This window comes from Amblyraja radiata, chromosome 5 (genome assembly GCF_010909765.2).
Source record: "Amblyraja radiata isolate CabotCenter1 chromosome 5, sAmbRad1.1.pri, whole genome shotgun sequence".
Classification (NCBI taxonomy): Eukaryota; Metazoa; Chordata; class Chondrichthyes; order Rajiformes; family Rajidae; genus Amblyraja; species Amblyraja radiata.
Genome location: NC_045960.1, coordinates 91,254,714 through 91,274,984, shown reverse-complemented (window position 1 = coordinate 91,274,984; position 20,271 = coordinate 91,254,714). Strand labels below are relative to the sequence as shown.

The window sequence follows — 20,271 nt, the reverse complement described above, 5'->3', positions numbered from 1 at the left end:
TTGGCGGGTGTGGGGGGTGAAGAACATCATCAGTCAATGGGTGTGTCCTACAGCAATAGCAGGGACTTTGCTTGAGCTCTCACTTAACGTGCGTGTGTTTAAAAGCTGTATTTGCTAATGAAGATTGTTTTATTCGCAACGCGTGGATTACTATAAAGGTACCATTGCTTTCTGCAAGAGTGTGAACATGTTGATTTTCATTTGTCACGTTTAACATGGATAAAGCATGCGCTGGCAAACAACTTGTTGGGCTGAAATTGGGTTAGCCACTTTATTCTCCCCAATGATGCACAAATCCCACAGTGAAGGGATGGAGGATGGTGTTATAGATGGTCTTATGGAGGATGGTGTTTCTGGAGGATGGAGGATGGTGTTTCTGGAGGATGGTGGATGGTTTATAGATGATCTTCTATTATCTTCTTTCAACATTTGAGTCAGGGCTCAGTCGGGGTCACCGAAAGAGCGTTCACGTCGCGGCCCTGTTTCCACCAATCTTTCCACCACCGCGCACAAGAAGCGACAAGACAGACACCATTGATGGCAAATGGCGGGAAATGTGTTCAGCTCTGGCTGAACAACTTCTAATTTTGTGTGTGGACTCATTAAGAAGAAGAGGGTTCATTCAGTCAGGATTCATATAAAACTGTTCGCCGTGATCTTCAACACCCTACTGTGCAGTACCTTATCAAAGGACTTGTTAAAGTCCATGAAGACAATGTCTACAGCACTGCCCTCATCAATATTCTTGGTCACCTCTTCAAAAACTCAAATTTATGAGGGATAATTTCCCATGCACAAAGCCATGCCGACTATCCCTAATCAGTTCTTGCCTTTTCAAATGCGCTATGAACTGGTCTCTCAGAATACACTCCAATAACTTTTCCTTTCTTAAATAGAGGCACAACATTAACCACCCTCCCGTTTTCCAGTACTTCACTCATAGCTATTGATGGTACAACTAATCTGCCAGGGGGCAGCTTCCCCAGCTCCCCACAGTGTTCTGGGACACACTTGATCAGGTCCAGAGATTTATCTACCTTTGTTATATTTTAAGACATACCGCACCTCCTCTTCCGAAATGTGAACTATCTTCCAGACTATTAAATTCCCCAAATCATCTATCACCCATGTATTTTTCCACGGTACAGATAGACGAGGAATATTCATTTAATGCCATCTCCTGAGGATCTACACATAGATGACCTTGGCCTGGATCAACAACATTGAAGCTACAGCCAAGAGAGCACACCAATGCCTCAGAAGACTAAATAAGTTTGGTATGTCTCCAATGACTTACCAACTTCTACATAGTGGCACCATAGAAAACATTCTATGGGGATCCTTCACAGGTTGGTTTGAAAACAGCTCTGCCCAAGACCGCAAGAAATTGCAGAGTTATGGCTGTTGCCCACATTGGCACATCTGATAGAGCGGCTGCCTCACAATGCCAGAGACCCAGTTATGATCCTGACCTTGTGGAGTTTACACATTTTCCCTGTGACTGCAAGTGTTTTATCCGCGTATTCCGTTTTCCTCCCACATCCCAAAGACATGTGGGTTTATAAGTTAATTGACCTCTGTAAATTGCCCCTAATGTGTAGGGAGTGGATGCGAAAGTAGGATAACATAGAACAAGTGTGAACGGGTGATCAAGGCTCGACGTGGAATTGGTGGGCCGAAGGGCCTGTTCCATCCTGTATCTTTTAATCAATTCAATCAGTCCACAGACCAGTCCATCACACGGACCGACCTCCCCACCAGCTACACCTATCACTGACTCGGGAAAGCAGACAACATAATCAACGAACTTGATCATCGCCTTTTCACTCTTCTCCTATCAGGCAGATACAAAAGCTTAAAAGCACGTATGACCAGATTCAGGAGCAGCTACTTCCCCACTGTTATCAGACAAGTGAAAGGTCTTCCCATAAGCAAGACTGTAGTCCCGATCTTCCAACCAACCTCAGTGCGAACCTTGAACTTTTTCTCTAACTGTTACGCTTTAATGCTGTAACACTATATTCTGCATATTGGTATTTCACTCTTAGCACTACCTATTGCACTTGTATCTAGCTTGATTGTACTCGTGAATAGTATGATTTGATTTGACTGGATAACATGCCAACAAAAGATTTTCACCGTCTCTGAGGTACACACGACAATTATAATAAACTAAACCAAACCAAATTAGGGCAAGGCCAATTTTAAAGGCCTTAAGCAGGAAATTGCAAAGATTGATTGGGAGGAACTGTTTTGCAAGGTAAAAGGATGTCTGCCAAGTGAGGCTTTTAAAAGTAAGGTGGGGAGTTAGAGTGTTCAGAAAGTGATCAGAAAGGCTGGCAAAATTAGGGAACCATTCTTGACAAGGGATATTAAGAAAGGTGGATGAACTTAGAGCCTGGATTGACACCTGGAAGTATGATGTTGTGGTGATCAGTGAAACATGGTTGCAGGAGGGCTGTGATTGGAAACTAAATATTCCAGGATTTCGTTGCTTCAGGTGTGATAGAATTGGAGGGGCAAGAGGTGGAGGTGTTGCATTGCTTATCAGGGAAGATATTACAACAGTGCTTTGGCAGGATAGATTAGAGGGCTCGTCTAGGGAGGCTATTTGGGTGGAACTGAGAAATGGGAAAGGGGTAGCAACACTTATAGGGGTGTATTATAGACCGCCAAATGGGGAGCGAGAATTGGAAGAGCAAATATGTAAGGAGATTGCAGATATTAGTAGTAAGCACAAGGTAGTGATTGTGGGAGATTTCAATTTTCCACACATAGACTGGGAAACACATTCTGTAAATGGGCTGGATGGGTTGGAGTTTGTAAAATGTGTGCAGGATAGTTTTTTGCAGCAATACATAGAAGTACCTACTAGAGAAGGGGCGGTGCTGGACCTCCTGTTAGGAAATGAGACGGGTCAGGTGGCAGAGGTATGCGTTGAGGAACAGTTCGGGACCAGTGATCACAATACCATTAGTTTCAATATAATTATGGAGAGGGTCAGAACTGGACCTAGGGTTGAGATTTTTGATTGGAGAAAGGCTAACTTTGAGGAGATGCGAAAGGATTTAAAAGGAGTAAATTGGGACAGTTTGTTTTATGGGAAAGATGTGGAAGAAAAATGGAGGACATTTAAAGGTGAAATTTTAAGAGTACAGAATCTTTATGTCCCTGTTCGGTTGAAAGGAAATAGTAAAAATTGGAAAGAGCCATGGTTTTCAAGGGAAATTGGACACTTGGTTCGGAAAAAGAGAGAGATCTACAATAATTATAGGCAGCATGGAGTAAATGAGGTGCTTGAGGAGTATAAAGAATGTAAAAAGAATCTTAAGAAAGAAATTAGAAAAGCTAAAAGAAGGTATGAGGTTGCTTTGGCAAGTAAGGTGAAAGTAAATCCAAAGGGTATCTACAGATATATTAATAGCAAAAGGATAACGAGGGATAAAATTGGTCCATTAGAGCGTCAGAGTGGACAGCTATCTGCAGAGCCAAAAGAGATAGGGGAGATATTGAACAATTTATTTTCTTCGGTATTCACCAAGGAGAAGGATATTGAATTATGTGAGGCAAGGGAAACAAGTAGAGTAGCTATGGAAACTATGAGATTCAAAGAAGAGGAAGTACTGACACTTTTGAGAAATATAAAAGTGGATAAGTCTCCAGGTCCTGACAGGATATTCCCTAGTACATTGAGGGAAGTTAGTGTAGAAATAGCAGGGGCTATGACAGAAATATTTCAAATGTCATTAGAAACGGGAATAGTGCCGGAGGATTGGCGTACTGCGCATGTTGTTCCATTGTTTAAAAAGGGGTCTAAGAGTAAACCTAGCAATTATAGACCTGTTAGTTTGACGTCAGTGGTGGACAAATTAATGGAAAGGATACTTAGAGATAATATATATATAAGCATCTGGATAAACAGGGTCTGATTAGGAACAGTCAACATGGATTTGTGCCTGGAAGGTCATGTTTGACTAATCTTCTTGAATTTTTTGAAGAGGTTACTCGGGAAATTGATGAGGGTAAAGCAGTGGATGTTGTATATATGGACTTCAGTAAGGCCTTTGACAAGGTTCCTCATGGAAGGTTGGTTAAGAAGGTTCAATTGTTGGGTATTATTGGTGGAGTAGCAAGATGGATTCAACAGTGGCTGAATGGGAGATGCCAGAGAGTAATGGTGGATGGTTGTTTGTCAGGTTGGAGGCCAGTGACTAGTGGGGTGCCACAGGGATCTGTGTTGGGTCCACTGTTGTTTGTCATGTACATCAATGATCTGGATGATGGTGTGGTAAATTGGATTAGTAAGTATGCAGATGATACTAAGATAGGTGGGGTTGTGGATAATGAAGTAGATTTTCAAAGTCTACAGAGAGATTTATGTCAGTTGGAAGAGTGGGCTGAAAGATGGCAGATGGAGTTTAATGCTGATAAGTGTGAGGTGCTACATCTTGGCAGGACAAATCAAAATAGGACATACATGGTAAATGGTAGGGAATTGAAGAATGCAGGTGAACAGAGGGATCTGGGAATAACTGTGCACAGTTACCTGAAAGTGGAATCTCATGTAGATAGGGTGGTAAAGAAAGCTTTTGGTGTGCTGGCCTTTATAAATCAGAGCATTGAGTATAGAAGTTGGGATGTAATGTTAAAATTGCATAAGGCATTGGTGAGGCCAATTCTGGAGTATGGTGTACAATTTTGGTCGCCTAATTATAGGAAGGATGTCAACAAAATAGAGAGAGTACAGAGGAGATTTACTAGAATGTTGCCTGGGTTTCAGCAACTAAGTTACAGAGAAAGGTTGAACAAGTTAGGGCTTTATTCTTTGGAGCGCAGAAGGTTAAGGGGGGACTTGATAGAGGTCTTTAAAATGATGAGAGGGATAGACAGAGTTGACGTGGATAAGCTTTTCCCACTGAGAGTAGGGAAGATTCAAACAAGGGGACATGACTTGAGAATTAAGGGACAGAAGTTTAGGGGTAACATGAGGGGGAACCTCTTTACTCAGAGAGTGGTGGCTGTGTGGAATGAGCTTCCAGTGAAGGTGGTGGAGGCAGGTTCGTTTTTATAATTTAAAAATAAATTGGATAGTTATATGGACGGGAAAGGAATGGAGGGTTATGGTCTGAGCGCAGGTATATGGGACTAGGGGAGAATACGTGTTCGGCACGGACTAGAAGGGTCGAGATGGCCTGTTTCCGTGCTGTAAATTGTTATATGGTTATATGGTTAAGGCACAGGTCAGGGGGAAAAAAAAGTGTTTGTATGGGTATAGGCAGCTGGAACCAAGTGAATCCCTTGAGGAGTACAAGAGATGCATGAGTACACGTAAGAGGGAAATCTGGAGGGCAAAAAGGGGACATGAGATAACTTTAGCAGATAATGCTAAGCAGAATCCTAAAAGAGTTAAAGGGTAACTAGGAAAAGAATAGGCCCCCTTTAGGATATGGAATGGTCCTCTTGTGTGGGACAATGCATCTTGGGTTACAGAATGTATTTAGACTGCACCATCAGAATTCAGGAAACAGCAGTCAAAAATATCAAATCTAAATCCTGTACTTTGTACGAGGCTAAACCCTCAAACATGCACCTAAAATAAAGACTATTCAAATTTATTTACTGTGGAAATTGTTATTTTTACAATTTTAATTAAAATCTTGATTTCAAATATTGGAAAATGCAATCACTCAGTTAAATTTGTGAATCAGATTTCATCATTCGTGGGCAGGTGCGGGTGGTAAGAGAATGCAGTGCCAACCTGTGGTCAGATTACAGGATTGCAGGCAGTTCCCATTACAAATGCAAATCCAGGAATTTGGAATGGAAGCATTAACACAAAAGGTGTTACAAAGAAAAAACAGGAAATAAGGTTTTGTAAGCAAATGCAAACTTTTTAATAAGATACAGATGGACCGTCCATTACACCTATGTAGAAATAACACAAAAGGAAATACATGCGTACTAGCTGGTTATTTTAATTTACACAACTGTATGACAAAGACATCCTAAAGTGACATAGAACGTACCTCCGCCCATGGCACCCTCCTCTCGACAGTCACTCGCCCAGCTTGCTGCATTCATTCTTGAGCTATTAATTGACTCCAGTAAAGATATGAACTCTATAAAGTTTGATTCATTCGGAATCTGTCCTTCTTTGGCCTCCAGGTCTGACTTTGAAGAGGTTAACGTTCGTCCCAGATTGTTGTTGCCACCTCTGGACGCTCTGCTCAAGACCACATCTGCTCCCCCATCCATACTAAAGACCCTGATGTGTGTTCGCAGGGAGCCATCGGCCATGGCTTGCTGTTCCTGCTGCCTCTGGTTTTCTATGAGACAATGCATGACTTTCAAGAATGACTCTGACACTGCTCTTGGGTCGCCCTGTCGATATGGATTTTGGTAGTTGTGATAAGTATGATCTGGGGAAGAGGAGGACTGTGAATTGGTACTAGAAGAGGTGTCCATTGAAATATTATGATGAGACAGTAGACTTGAAGATCTGCTGAGAGTAGTATGGTCATTCGTGTCCTCGTCTTCACTTTTGTTGCCTTTGGCCGGTGCTGTAGTGGCCCAGTTTTCATTGCCAGCACCATGGCTGGAGTCTGCCCCAATGTTCATTTGTTTCCGTGACTTCTGCCTATCGTACTGGTGAATGGAGAGAGCCTGCTTAACAAAACAGGAAGACTTTGGTCTGACAACAAGATCTGATTTTGATATAGGCTTATCAGTTCCTGACACCTGAATCCCTTTACTTACATTAACATATAAAAAGGATGAGGATTTTAAATTAGTATTATTAATAATGTCAACACTTGGCTTCCCAGCTTCAGGCAGTTCCAGTGCAATAACTGGAATGTCTAGTAAATCTGGCTCTTGCATGTTTGGCAAGCTCATAGTCCCAACTGTATCTTGAATGGAATTATTTTCATTAGTTCCAGCCTCCACACTGTGAATCAAACATGTGGTGGAATCCTTATCAAGGTGAACTTCTATTTCCTCACCCTCTGTAGGTTCCACCAAAGAACAGCTGTTGGAACTAGTTGGAACTTCTTTATGTTCAGATTCTTTCTGATCATCTTTTTCTGTGTTTGGATCTCTTATTCTGATTACAGTGAGATTGGTAGCTAGTTCACATGCAGGCTGCAGATCCCCACAGTCAAGCTGACCAGCAATATTCCCAGGAACGTTATTACAGTGACTGGTACATTTCCCACAGGATGTATTTTCACCAGCAACAATATTCATGTTGCACGTGGGTTCCATTTCCGAGTTGCCGGCATTGATCACTAACAAACTACATTCAGTCTCCAATGCATCAGGACATTGATGGTCCTGGTTTAATGTCGTTATGAACTGTCCTACAGGTACTTGCTGCTTTGGAGAATCGAATGTGCCATCCATCTCAGTCACAGCTGCCTTGGAATCGGCTGGAACCGCACAGAATGGCACAGCACCAATCTGAGAATAGAGAGGTTGCTCAGTGTTTTCACGATCACCCATCTTTCCCACGCTTCTAAGTGGATGAACAGCTGACTGACTTGGCAGATCGGATGGTGGAAGGAACAAATGTGACTCTTCAAAGATGTCTGATCCACACCGTTCTTGTCCACTGGGTCCGATATCTTGATTAATCGACTGATGGAAACAAACTGGGGAATCATAGGGCATCAGGGGGGTTGCATTGCCCAGCACATGATCTGCAACGAACATAATTTATACTTAAATACATCTGGTTGCAACAATATAAAATCTAGACCATGTGAACAGACAACTAACAAACAATCTGTACGTATATATTCATTCCAGTTCCAATTGGGTATTTATTCCTATATTGATAAACTTTTTTTTAATTGAAGAAAAGACTATCTTAATAAGTAAATTAAACATTACAAAAGGAATGCAAGATAAATATGGTACTGAAAATATATAAAATTCTTATCAGGGATAGGTGATGAAGGGCTGGATTATTTTATCTGAGTAACAGTTATGGTGAGATCAAGTAAACTTCAGAAATGGAATAATGCACACAGCATATTCTGTTGCTCCTCTCAATTTTCTGTCACATTAATCATCAGCAGAGACAGGATGAAGGAGTCGAGAGTATTTACCTTTTATTTCCTTCCTTGAAGGTAATAGAATTTTGCATGGGAGTTCATTTGGAGTAACATTATGTTCCTGAGTTGCAGTGAGTCTTCTGAAGTCTTTCTCTAGAATGTGCAAGTGGAAGTAAACATAGCAATGGTTGATATGGCATTTGACCCATTTAACCCTAATATCTAGTCACATTGCCTTGGTATGATGGGATCAATGTTATTGGTATGTGTAGGAAGGGACTGCAGATGCTGGTTTAAACCAAAGATAGACACAAAATGCTGGAACAACTCGGCAGGCCAGGCAGCATATCTGGAGAGAAGGAATGGGTGATGTTTCGGGTCGAGACCGTTAAATGGCTCTTCGAATCACACCTCAGTTGGACATTCTAACTAAGTAAAACAGAATAGGCTTTTGAAATGTGATTAAATTTCAGAGGGAGAGTAGAACACAACTACGACTCGCACTTGCTGCAGGGGCAAATTTCTCAGCAAAGCTTTCTCCAATTTGCTTGATGTTGGTATTGCTGGAGAGGCTATCATGTATTGCCTATCTCTAAGTAGCCTTGGGAAAGTTAGCTGTGTGCTCTTCCCTGGATCCAAAATCAGTGTATACAGTGAAGGTCATCCCACACGGCTGTTAGAGGGACCACCAAGATATTAACAAGAGACAATAAATGAAAAGGAATATATTCCCAAAGATCGATCCCTTGCAGCCCAGTTTACCCATAACGAAAGTCATGCGGGTCACTTTGCATGTTCTCCGCCATTTCGATAAATTCCAATTCTCGTGTCTCTTTTGCTCTTCTATCTATCTTGGTCTTCTCACACACCCCCCTTCTTCCCACCTTCCCCCCACTCCCAGTCCCCTATTCTCCATCATATTGGCTACTTCACCTCTATTCTTTCAGTCCAGATGAGGGGTCTTAACCTCAAACATCGACCGTCTATTTCCCTCCACAGGTGCTGTCTGACCTGCCGAGTTAATCCAGTTGCTTTTCTTTATTTACTCTGGATACATTTAGCTAACTCACCTCAGATCCCAGAAGCCCTAAATTTCTGGACCAGCACACCCTGCAGGATTTTGTCAAATGTCTTACAAAAGGTCATACAGATTATAACCCGTGCTATGTCTTCATTAGTTTCCTTTGTCATCTCCTCCAAAACTCAATCAAATTAGTGAGGGGCTAATAATTCACCCTGACATAGTCCTGATTATTATCCTTAATCAGCTCTTGCCTTTCCAAATGTACATAAATCCTCTCCCTTTGAATTTTCTCCAATAATTTCCCTATCTCTGACATAAGGCTAAAGGAACGAAGGGTAAACAGAAATGGAAAACGCTGCAGAGGGGAACGTTCGTGTACCTTTGAGCTCCTCTGCATCTTTTGGATTTGTTGGCAGATCCTATTTGGAAGACACAAAAAACATCAGTATAATGGGAACATGTTAAAAATAAAAATGTTAACAGCATGACTGATACATCTGCCAATGTTTACTCAGAAAATCAAAGTTTGCCACAAAAATAAATTAAACCTTATTCATTCAATGTCCAGCTTTTCTATACATTTGAGTCAATACAATGCTGGTACATTTTTTTTAAACCAGTTGCAGAATGTAGCTCTTGCTCAAATTGTACAGAAATCTCTCCAGACTCATAGTATAATGTAAACATCAAATGCAACAATGAAGATCATTCTAAATTGAAGAGGTATTTAAAGCTGCAAAAGGTATTTAAAGCTGCATCATCAACAATGCAATAAAACAATAAACACAATAAAATGTACAACTTCTATTAAACTGCTATAACAGGTTATAGTCTGCTATCTGACCAGTTGGAAATCTCAACAATTTGTCATCTGACTCGCCAGGTAAATTATTTTACGTGTTCCCCATTCACTCAATTCACATGTATACACATACACATACATGGGCACACACATGGAGATAAACAAGCGTGAGAAGTCATTAGCTGTCTAGGTGATTTTTAAATGAACAGATCATGTTTAAAACACACATACAGTGTTGATTAATTATGGCACAATGAGAATTACCTCTCCAAATACTAATTAATGTTCCCTCCTGGTTTGGCACATCATTGAACCAACTATCAATTTATTATCCAACCCTTTGCACCTGTTTAATAAAATTCTGCCTCACTTTCACGCATAAAATGTCACCTCGCTCTATAATCCTCTCACAATACCCTCTGTTACAAACAGTCCTGTGTAGGATGTTTCAAACCTGTGAACTGCCTGTCCCATATAAAGAAGACACAAGGAACTGGAATATTGCATATAAAATGCTGGATCTCAGTGGGTCAGGCAGCATCTCTGGAGGACATGGATAGATGATGTTTCGGATTGGGATCTTTCTTCAGACTCCATCAATAGGTGACCATTTGGTTCGAGAAAAGTCCCAACCCAAAATGTCGCCTAACCATATCTTCCAGATATGCTGCCTGATCTGCTGTGTTACTCCAGCAATGTGAGTTCCAGCCCATATAATATTGATTCAGGAAATCAATTCCTGTAAAAGCCTTGGAGGGTCCATGGGTTAGACCAAGAATACCCAGGACTGGAATAACCTCTTAAAAGAAACCAGGGTGATATCATTGTTCAAATAATGCAATTTAAAAAATCTGAAAATGAAAGATTCATGTACATTTGAAATATAGTCACCATAGTAATACAGATGACGTGAATGCACATAAAAAGGTCCACAAACATTAATTCGGTAATGGCAAGTAGATTAGCTTTAATATTGGGAGTTGGATAAATATTATCGACAAGAGCAAGGATAATTCCCCTGCTTTCCTTTGAACAATGCCTGAAATGTTTTTTACATCCAGCTGAAGGACAGGTGGGAACTCGGGTTAATGTCTTTTTTGAAAGATGCCTCCTCCAACAGTGCAGCACACCCTCAGGAATGTCAATGCAGATTATGTGTTCAAGTGTCTGGAGTGGGACTTGAACCAATGACATCTGATTTGAAGGCACACACTGAGCTGTGACTGATGCTGAGAATAGTGCATGCAAACAGCAACTGTCTGGGTTAAATTTGATAAAATATTCATGATGAATGATGCATGAAAAGAAGTCAGCATAAAATTCAAGGCAGTTGTATGGGGCGAAAGAATTAGTTTTTCAAACTCCACTGAGCCATAAAGATACTCACCGAATCATCACTGACTCCAGGGTCAAGTATGGACTGCCAAGAGCTGTGGTGGACTGGTGGTGTTGCATTATCCTTGCTGAATTCAGTCAGTTGGATACCCTGGACACGATACCTGCGACTTCAGTAAGATAACATCAATCATGGAGAACAAGCCCCAAAAATAGACGCACTTCAAAACATTTAGCTATAAGAATTGTGACAACATAAGCCAAGGCTTTGGCAGTATTTTTAAACTACAATAGGTCTTGGCAGCCCATCAAAATTTAGGAATGATTCGAATGTTGAATTACACTGGCATAGTAATTCATATTGACAAGTAATAATCTGGAATACACAGCCTGAAAAGAGTAGTGCAAGCAGATTCACAGAAAAGAATGGGCAACATTTTAATAGTGCCTTTCAAAGTCTCAGATTTTCTCAAAGCACTTTCAGTTTGTCTTTTTTGATGAATAGTCACTTTTTAAATCAGGAAATGCAACACACCACAAACTCCCACAAACCACAACGTGATAACGACCAAATAATCTATAGTAAATTTTGATAATTATTGTCCATGATATGGAGGATAACTCTCCTACACTTATTCAAACTAGCACAATGGGCTTTTACATTCACCCGAGAAGGCGGATGTGGTCCACTTAGTGTCTCTCCAAAAGACAGCAATAAATAGAATAAGGGGAGCATGGCAGGAATTTGGATCCTGGTTCTGGACTGCCCCAACATCGGGAACATGTTTCCTGCCTCTAACGTGTCCAAACCCTTAACAACCTTATATGTTTCAATAAGATCCCCTCTCAACCTTCTAAACTTCAGAGTGTACAAGCCCAGCCGCTCCATTCTCTCAGCATATCTCAATAAAATAAACTCCAGATCCCGTTGTACTTCCCCTTTCCCATCTTGATGCCATTTAGATAGTAATCTGCCTTCCTGTTTTTGATACCAAAGTGGATAACCTCACATTTATCCACATTAAACTTCATCTGCCATGCATCTGCCAACTCCCCCAACCTGTCCAAGTCATCCTGCATTCTCATAGTATCCTCCTCACAGTTCACACTGCCACCCAGCTTTGTGTCAACTGCAAATTTGCTAATGTTACTTTGAATCCCTCCATCCAAATCATTGATGGAAATAGCTGCGGTCCCAGCACCGAGCCTTGCGGTACCGCACTAGTCACTGCCTGCCATTCTGAAAGGGACCCGTTAATCCCTACTCTTTGTTTCCTGTCTGCCAACTAATTTTCTATCCATGTCAGCACTCTACTCCCAATACCATGTGCCCTAATTTTGCACACTAATCTCCTATGTGGGACCTTATCAAATGCTTTCTGAAGTCCAGGTACACTACATCCACTAGCTCTCCCTTGTCCATTTTCCTAGTTACATCCTCAAAAAATTCCAGAAGATTAGTCAAGCATGATTTCCCCTTTGTAAATCCATGCTGACTCGGACCGATCCAAATGTGCCGCTATTTCATCTTTTATAATTGACTCCAGCAGCTTCCCCACCACCGATGTCTCTCCCGTCTTTCTTAAAAAGTGGGATAACATTAGTTACCCTCCAATCAACAGGAACTGATCCTGAGTCTATAGAACATTGGAAAATTATCACCAATGCATCCACGATTTCTAGAGCCACTTCCTTAAGTACCCTGGGATGCAGACCATCAGGCCCTGGGGATTTATCAGCCTTCAGTCCCATCAGTCTACCCACACCATTTCCTTCCTAATGTGGATTTCCTTCAGTTCCTCCGTCACCCCAGATCCTCTGGCCACTACTATATCAGGAAGATTGTTTGTGTCCTCCTTAGTGAAGACAGATCCAAAGTACCTGTTCAACTCATCTGCCATTTCCTTATTCCCCATAATAAATTCACCTTTTTCGGTCTTCAAGGGTCCAACTTTGGTCTTAACTGATTTTTTCCTCTTCACATACCTAAAGAATCTTTTACTATCCTCCTTTATATTCTTGGCTAGCTTACCTTCGTACCTCATCTTTTCTCCCCGTATTGTCTTTTTAGTTATCTTCTGTTGCTCTTTAAACATTACCCAATCCTCTTGCGTCCCGCTCATCTTTGCTACGTTGTACTTCTCTTTTATTTTTATACTGTCCCTGACGTCCCTTGTCTGCCACGGTCGCCCCTTACTCCCCTTGGAATCTTTCTTCCTCCTAGGAATGAACTGATCCTGCACCTTCTGTATTATTCCTAGAAATACCTGCCATTGTTGTTCCACTGTCATCCCTGCTAGGGTATTTTTCCATTCAACTTTGGCCAGCTCCCCCCTCATGGCCCCATAGTCCCCTTTATACAACTGTAACACTGACACCTCCGATCTACCCTTCTCCCTCTCCAATTGTAGATTAAACCTGACCATATTATGGTCACTACCTCCTTATGGCTCATTAACCTCAAGTTCCTTTATCAAATCCGGTTCATTACATAACAATAAATCCAGAATTGCCTTCTCCCTGGTAGGCTGCAATACAAGCTGCTTTAAGAATCCATCACGAAGGCACTCTACAAAGTCCCTTTCTTGGGGTCCAGTGCCAACATGATTTTCGCAATCTACCTGCATGTTGAAATCTCCCATAACAACCACAGCGTTACCTTTGCTACATGCCAATTTTAATTCCTGATTCAACTTGCACCCTATGTCCAGGCTACTGTTTGGGGGCCTGTAGATAAGTCCCATTAGGGTCTTTTTACCCTTACAATTCCTTAGTTCTGTCCATACTGACTCCACATCTCCTGTTTCAATGTCACCCCTTGCAAGGGACTGAATTTCATTCCTCACTAACAGAGCTACCCCACCCCCTCTGCCCACCTGTCTGCCTTTTCGATAGGAGGTATACCCTTGGATATTCAGTTCCCAGCCTGGCCCTCTTGCAGCCATGTCTCTGTAATTCCCACAATATCATACTTGTCCAATTTCTAACTGAGCCTCAAGCTCGTCCACTTTATTTCTTATACTTTGTGCATTCATATACAACACTTTGACCTCCGTATTCACGTCCCCCCCTCGCACCGCTCGCAATTGGCCCTGACCTTACTCTTTTATCCCTTCTCGAACTTTCCTTCCCATTAATTCGAGAATCTTTTGGAATTTTTCCTATACTCGCTTCCCCTTCAACTCCATCTTTATACTCCCAATTCATCAATCCCTCCCCCCCACTATTTAGTTTAAACCCACATGTGTAGCCCTAGCAAACCTGCCTGCCAGAATGTCGGTCCCCCTCCAGTTAAGGTGTGTAACCCATCCCTTTTGTGCCGGTTACCCCAGAAGAGATCCCAGTGGTCTATAAATCTAAATCCTTGCTCCCTGCTCCAGCCCCTCAGCCACACATTCAGATCCCCTATCTCCCTGTTCCTGTCTCACTAGCACAAGGTACTGGAAGCAGTCCAGAGATAACCACCGTAGAAGTCCTGCTTCACAATCTTCTTCCTAACTCTCTGAACTCACGTTGAAGAACCTCCTTCCTCTTCTTCCCGATGTCGTTTTTGCCTACATGCACAACTACTGCCAGCTATTCACCTTCTCTCTCTCAAGGATGTTCTGAATTCGGCTCGTGACATCCTGAACCTTGGCACCAGGGAGGCAACAGACCAACCTCGCGTCTCGTCTGCCGCCACAGAATCTCCTGTCTGCTCCTCGGACAATGGAGTCACCCACCACTATGGCTCTGCCCGATGTTGGTTTCGCCGGTCGAGTCCCCTCTCTAGGATTGCAGCCATCGACGTGTCCGCTGCTCGGACTGGAAGCATCGTCTCCCCCAACAGTTCTCAAGAGGGCGTACCCGTTTTCATTAGGCACAGTGTGAACTGTGAGGAGGATGCTATGAGATTGCAGAGTGACTTGGACAGGTTGGGGGAGTGGGCAGATGCATGGCAGATGCAGTTTAATGTGGATAAATGTGAGGTTATCCACTTTGGTAGCAAAAACAGGAAGGCAGATTACTATCTAAATGGTGTCAAGTTGGGAAAAGAGGAAGTACAATGTTATCTGTGGGGTGCTTGTTCATCAGTCAATGAAAGTAAACAGGCAGGTACAGCAGGCAGTGAAGAAAGCGAATGGCATGTTGACCTTCATAACAAGAGGAGTTGAGTATAGGAACAAAGAGGTCCTTCTGCAGTTGTATAGGGCCCTAGTGAGACCACACCTGGAGCATTGTGTGCAGTTTTGGTCCCCTAATTTGAGGAAGGACATTCTTGCTATTGAGGGAGTACAGCGTAAGATTACAAGGTTAATTCCCGGGATGGCGGGACTGTCATATGCTGAGAGAATGGAGCGGCTGGGCTTGTATACTCCGGAGTTTAGAAGGATGAGAGGGAATCTTATTGAAACATATGAGATCATTAAGTGTTTGGACACGCTAGAGGCAGGAAACATGTTCCCGAAGGTAGACAAAAGTGCTGAAGAAACTCAGCGGGTGCGGCAGCATCTATGGAGCGAATGAAATAGGCAACGTTTCGGCCCAAAACCCTTTTTGTGGGGGGGGGGTGGGAAGAAGAAAGGAAGAGGAGGAGCCAGAGGGCTGAGGAAGAGCTGGGATCTTTACCTCCCCCTTCGACTCCATTCAAGGACCCAAGCAGTTGTTCCAGGTGCTACAAAGGTTCACCTGCATCTCCTCCAACCTCATCTATTGCATCCGCTACTCTAGATGTCAGCTGATCTACATCGGTAAGACCAAGGTAGGCTTGGCGATCGTTTCACCGAACACCTCCGCTCGGTCCACATTAACCAACCTGACCTCCCGGTGGCTCAGCACTTCAACTCCCCCTCCCATTCCGAATACGACCTTTCTGTCCTGGGCCTCCTCCATGGCCAGAGTGAACACCACCGGAAATTAGAGGAGCAGCACCTCATATTCCATTTGGGCAGTCTGCACCCCAGCGGCTTGAACATTGACTTCTCCAATTTCCAGTAGCCCTTGCTGTCTCCTCCCCATCCCAGCTCTCCCTCAGCCCTCTGGCTGCTCCTCTTCCTTTCTTCTCCCCCCCCCCCCCCCCCCCCCGCCACCCTGCATCAGTCTGAAGGGTTTCGGCCCGAAACATTGCCTATTTCCTTCGCTGCATAGATGCTGCCGCACTTCCTGAGTTTCTCCAGCACTTTTGTCTACCTTCAATTTTCCAGCATCTGCAGTTCCTTCTTGAACATGTTCCCGTTGTTGGGGAAGTCCAGAACCAGGGGCCACAGTTTAAGAATAAGGGGTAAGCCATTTAGAACGGAGACGAGGAAACACTTTTTCTCACAGAGAGTTGTGAGTCTGTGGAATTCTCTGCCTCAGAGGGCGGTGGAGGCTGGTTCTCTGGATACTTTAAAGAGAGAGCTAGATAGGGCTCTTAAAGATAGCGGAGTCGGGGGATAAGGAGAGAAGGCAGGAACGGGGTACTGATTGGGAATGATCAGCCATGGTCACATTGAATGGTGATGCTGGCTCGAAGGGCCGAATGGCCTACTCCAGCACCTATTGTCTATTATCAGCTGTGGAGGTCTTCTTTGGCCTGCCAGTCCCTTTGCGATTAGTAAGCTCACCAGTTCTCTCTTTCTTCTTAATGATGTTCCAAACAGTTGATTTTGGTAAGCCTAAGGTTCGGTTGATGTCTCTAACAGTTTTATTCTTGTTTTTCAGTCTCATAATGGCTTCTTTGACTTTCATTGGCACAACTTTGGGCCTCAGGTTGATCAACAGCATAAAACGTTTCCAAAGGTGATGGAAAGACTGGAGGAAAGACTAGGTGCTGAGAGCTCTCTTTTCTTGCATTAAGGAGGCAATTAAACACACCTGAGCAATTACAAACACCTGTGAAGTCATGTTCCCCAAACATTATGGTGCCCTGATGCACTGACCAACTGTGGCTGACTCATGTGAAGGCTACAGGAGGGGGATTGAGAGACAGGGTTCAGGGGGCTCCTTAAATCAACTGCTGCCGACTTTGATATCACACTCATTACCATACCTGCAAGCTCCCAGATTTACCTCCTGACAGTAATAATAAACCTGAAAAGAAGGTTAAACATAGAAAATAGGTGCAGGAGGAGGCCATTCGGCCCTTCGAGCAAGCCATTCATTGTGATCATGGCTGATCATCCCCAATCAATAACCCGTGCCTGCCTTCTCCCCATATCCCTTGATTCCACTTGCCCCTAGAGCTCTATCTAACTCTCTCTTAAGTCCATCCAGTGATTTGGCCTCCATTGCCCTGTGGCAGGGAATTCCACAGATTGGCAATAAGGTAAGTGATTTTGCAGTTTGATGCATATTAGATTGATAAAAGCAATCTGGGAGCTCCAGGGGAAGATGTGTGAGGTGAAGGGAACAGCTGTGAAGAGATGGCAAGAGCAAGGAAAATCTCAATCAGGAGGTGAAGGCAACAGAAGGGGAACATTACAATTGAGATCAATATTGTTTGAAATGTGAATCCTTTAACAGGTAAAGAAGAACTACAGTCCAGCCAACCCTGTTCAAATGAGGCTAGTCACAATGGGGCTTCAACATGTATCCCAGAGATAAATAACATAAGCAGAGATCAGAAAATATCATAACTTGAGGGTTGCTGAAGTTTTGTTTGATGGTGTTGTCTTTGAATGTGTGCACAAGATTACAACTCACAGCAATATATTTTGTTTTGAAAGACATAACATTTAAGTCTCCTTAATTACATTTGATTTGCTTTTGTGTTGTCTATCTCTTGAGGGCTGTCATTCACTGGTAGATGAAATTTGTGTGAGCCTCAAAAGGTTGAGTGAGATTTGGCAACATATAAGATCCTTTGTTGGTGAGCGAATGAGGGTGTGAGTGCAGGAATGAGTGAAGGGCCTGTCCCACTTACATGTCCTTGGCACGCAAATTACGCGATCTCGTCGTCGCGTTGAGGTGCACGGGCATCGTATGGCCGCACGGGGCCGGTCCCACTTAGAAGCGCGGAGGGGTATGTAGTTGTGCGCGACATCGCGCGGGGCTCCGAAATTGTTGTAGTGAACTAAATCTTCGCGCGCCAACGGCCTGTCGCGGTACTGACGGCCAAAGTGGGACAGGCCCAAGACCCTGGTGCGAAGCAACGTCTCACCTTCAACAGCAGCAGAAGCAGGCAAACGATTGTCGAACTCGGCCTGGGGCTCACGGCCGTTTCGGTCTGGATCCGCCCCCACTTCTACTCCCAGAGCGGGCCAAGAAAATTGAAGATAGACACAAAATGCAGGAGTAACTCAGCGGGACCGGCAGCATCTCTGGAGATAAGCATTTGGTGACGTTTCGGGTCAAGACCCTTCTTTTCAGACTGAAGAAGAGTCTCGACACGAAACATCACCCATTCCTTCTCTCCAGAGATGCTGCCGGTCCCGCTGAGTTACTCCAGCTTTTTGACCGTCTTCAAATGATGTCAAGCACTCCAGACGGCTGTGCATACGCATGTAATCGCGCCTGACCTTCGCAGGACCATCGTGGCTCAACGCGACCATGAGGTCGCGTAATTTGTGTGCCAAGGACACGTAAGTGGGACAAGCCCTTAAGTGAGTGCAAATGACTGAGTGAGTGTGTGAGTGCATACGTAAGAGATAAAGTACATGAGTTGAATGTGCAAATAGCTATTAATGATTATGATATAGTTGGGATCACGGAGACATGGCTCCAGGGTGACCAAGGCTGGGAGCTGAACATCCAGGGATATTCAATATTCAGGAGGGATAGACAGAAAGGAAAAGGAGGTGGGGTAGCGTTGCTGGTTAGAGAGGAGATTAACGCAATGGAAAGGAAGGATATTAGCTTGGAGGATGTGGAATCGATATGGGTAGAGCTGCGAAAGACTAAGGGGCAGAAAACGCTAGTCGGTAGTAGTAGTGGAGTTGGGGATGGCATCAAACAGGAAATTAGAAATGTGTGCAACAAAGGTAAAACAGTTATAATGGGTGACTTCAATCTACATAGCAGGGGTGCTGAGGAAGAGGATTTCTTGAAATGTATGCAGGATAGTTTTCTAAACCAACATGTAGAGGAACCAACGAGAGAGCAAGCTATTCTAGACTGGGTATTGAGTAATGAGGAAGGGTTAGTTAGCAGTCTTGTTGTGCGTGGCCCCTTTGGCAAGAGTGACCATAATATGGTTGAGTTCTTCATTAGGATGGAGAGTGACATTGTTAATTCAGAAACAAGGGTCCTGAACCTAAAGAAAGGTATCTTTGAGGGTATGAGACGTGAATTGGCCAAGATTGATTGGCAATTGATTCTTAAAGGGTTGACGGTGGATATGCAATGGAAGGCATTTAAAGACTGTATGGATGAACTACAACAATTGTTCATCCCAGTTTGGCAAAAGAATAAATCAGGGAAGGTAGTGCATCCGTGGATAACAAGGGAAATCAGGGATAGTATCAAAGCGAAGGATGATGCGTACAAAAATTAGCCAGAAAAAGCAGCAGACTGGGAGAAATTCAGAGACCAGCAGAGGAGGACAAAGGGCTTAATTAGGAAAGGGAAAATAGATTATGAAAGAAAACTGGCAGGGAACATAAAAACTGACTGCAAAAGTTTTTATAGGTATGTCAAGAGAAAGAGATTTGTTAAAACAAATGTAGGTCCTTTGCGGTCAGAAACAGATGAATTGATCATGGGGAACAAGGACATGGCAGACCAATTGAATAACTACTTTGGTTCTGTCTTCACTAAGGAAGACATAAATAATCTGCCGGAAATAGCAGGGGACCGCGGGTCAAATGAGATGGAGGAACTGGGTGAAATCCAGGTTAGCCAGGAAGTGGTGTTAGGTAAATTGAATGGATTAAAGGCCGATAAATCCCCAGGGCCAGATAGGCTGCATCCCAGAGTACTTAAGGAAGTAGCCCCAGAAATAGTGGATGCATTAGTGATAATTTTTGAAAACTCTTTAGATTCTGGAGTAGTTCCTGAGGATTGGTGGGTAGCTAATGTAACCCCACTTTTTAAAAAGGGAGGGAGAGTGAAAACGGGGAATTACAGACCAGTTAGTCTAACATCGGTAGTGGGGAAAC

The 20,271-nt window shown here is 43.3% G+C and overlaps 1 protein-coding gene across 2 annotated transcripts in view; it reads right to left on the bottom strand.

Annotated features, from left to right (window-relative positions):
* pcnx2 (pecanex 2) overlaps window positions 1-20,271 on the bottom strand; it is a 222,972-nt gene that overhangs the window by 179,308 nt on the left and 23,393 nt on the right. For both annotated transcript variants that reach the window (XM_033021735.1, XM_033021734.1), the window contains exons 3-6: window positions 11,268-11,385; window positions 9,458-9,497; window positions 8,109-8,207; window positions 6,027-7,697 (exon numbers count right to left, since the gene is read on the bottom strand). In XM_033021735.1, the coding sequence (XP_032877626.1) occupies window positions 6,027-7,697; window positions 8,109-8,207; window positions 9,458-9,497; window positions 11,268-11,385 (1,928 nt within the window). The remainder of the gene's footprint in view (window positions 1-6,026; window positions 7,698-8,108; window positions 8,208-9,457; window positions 9,498-11,267; window positions 11,386-20,271) is intronic.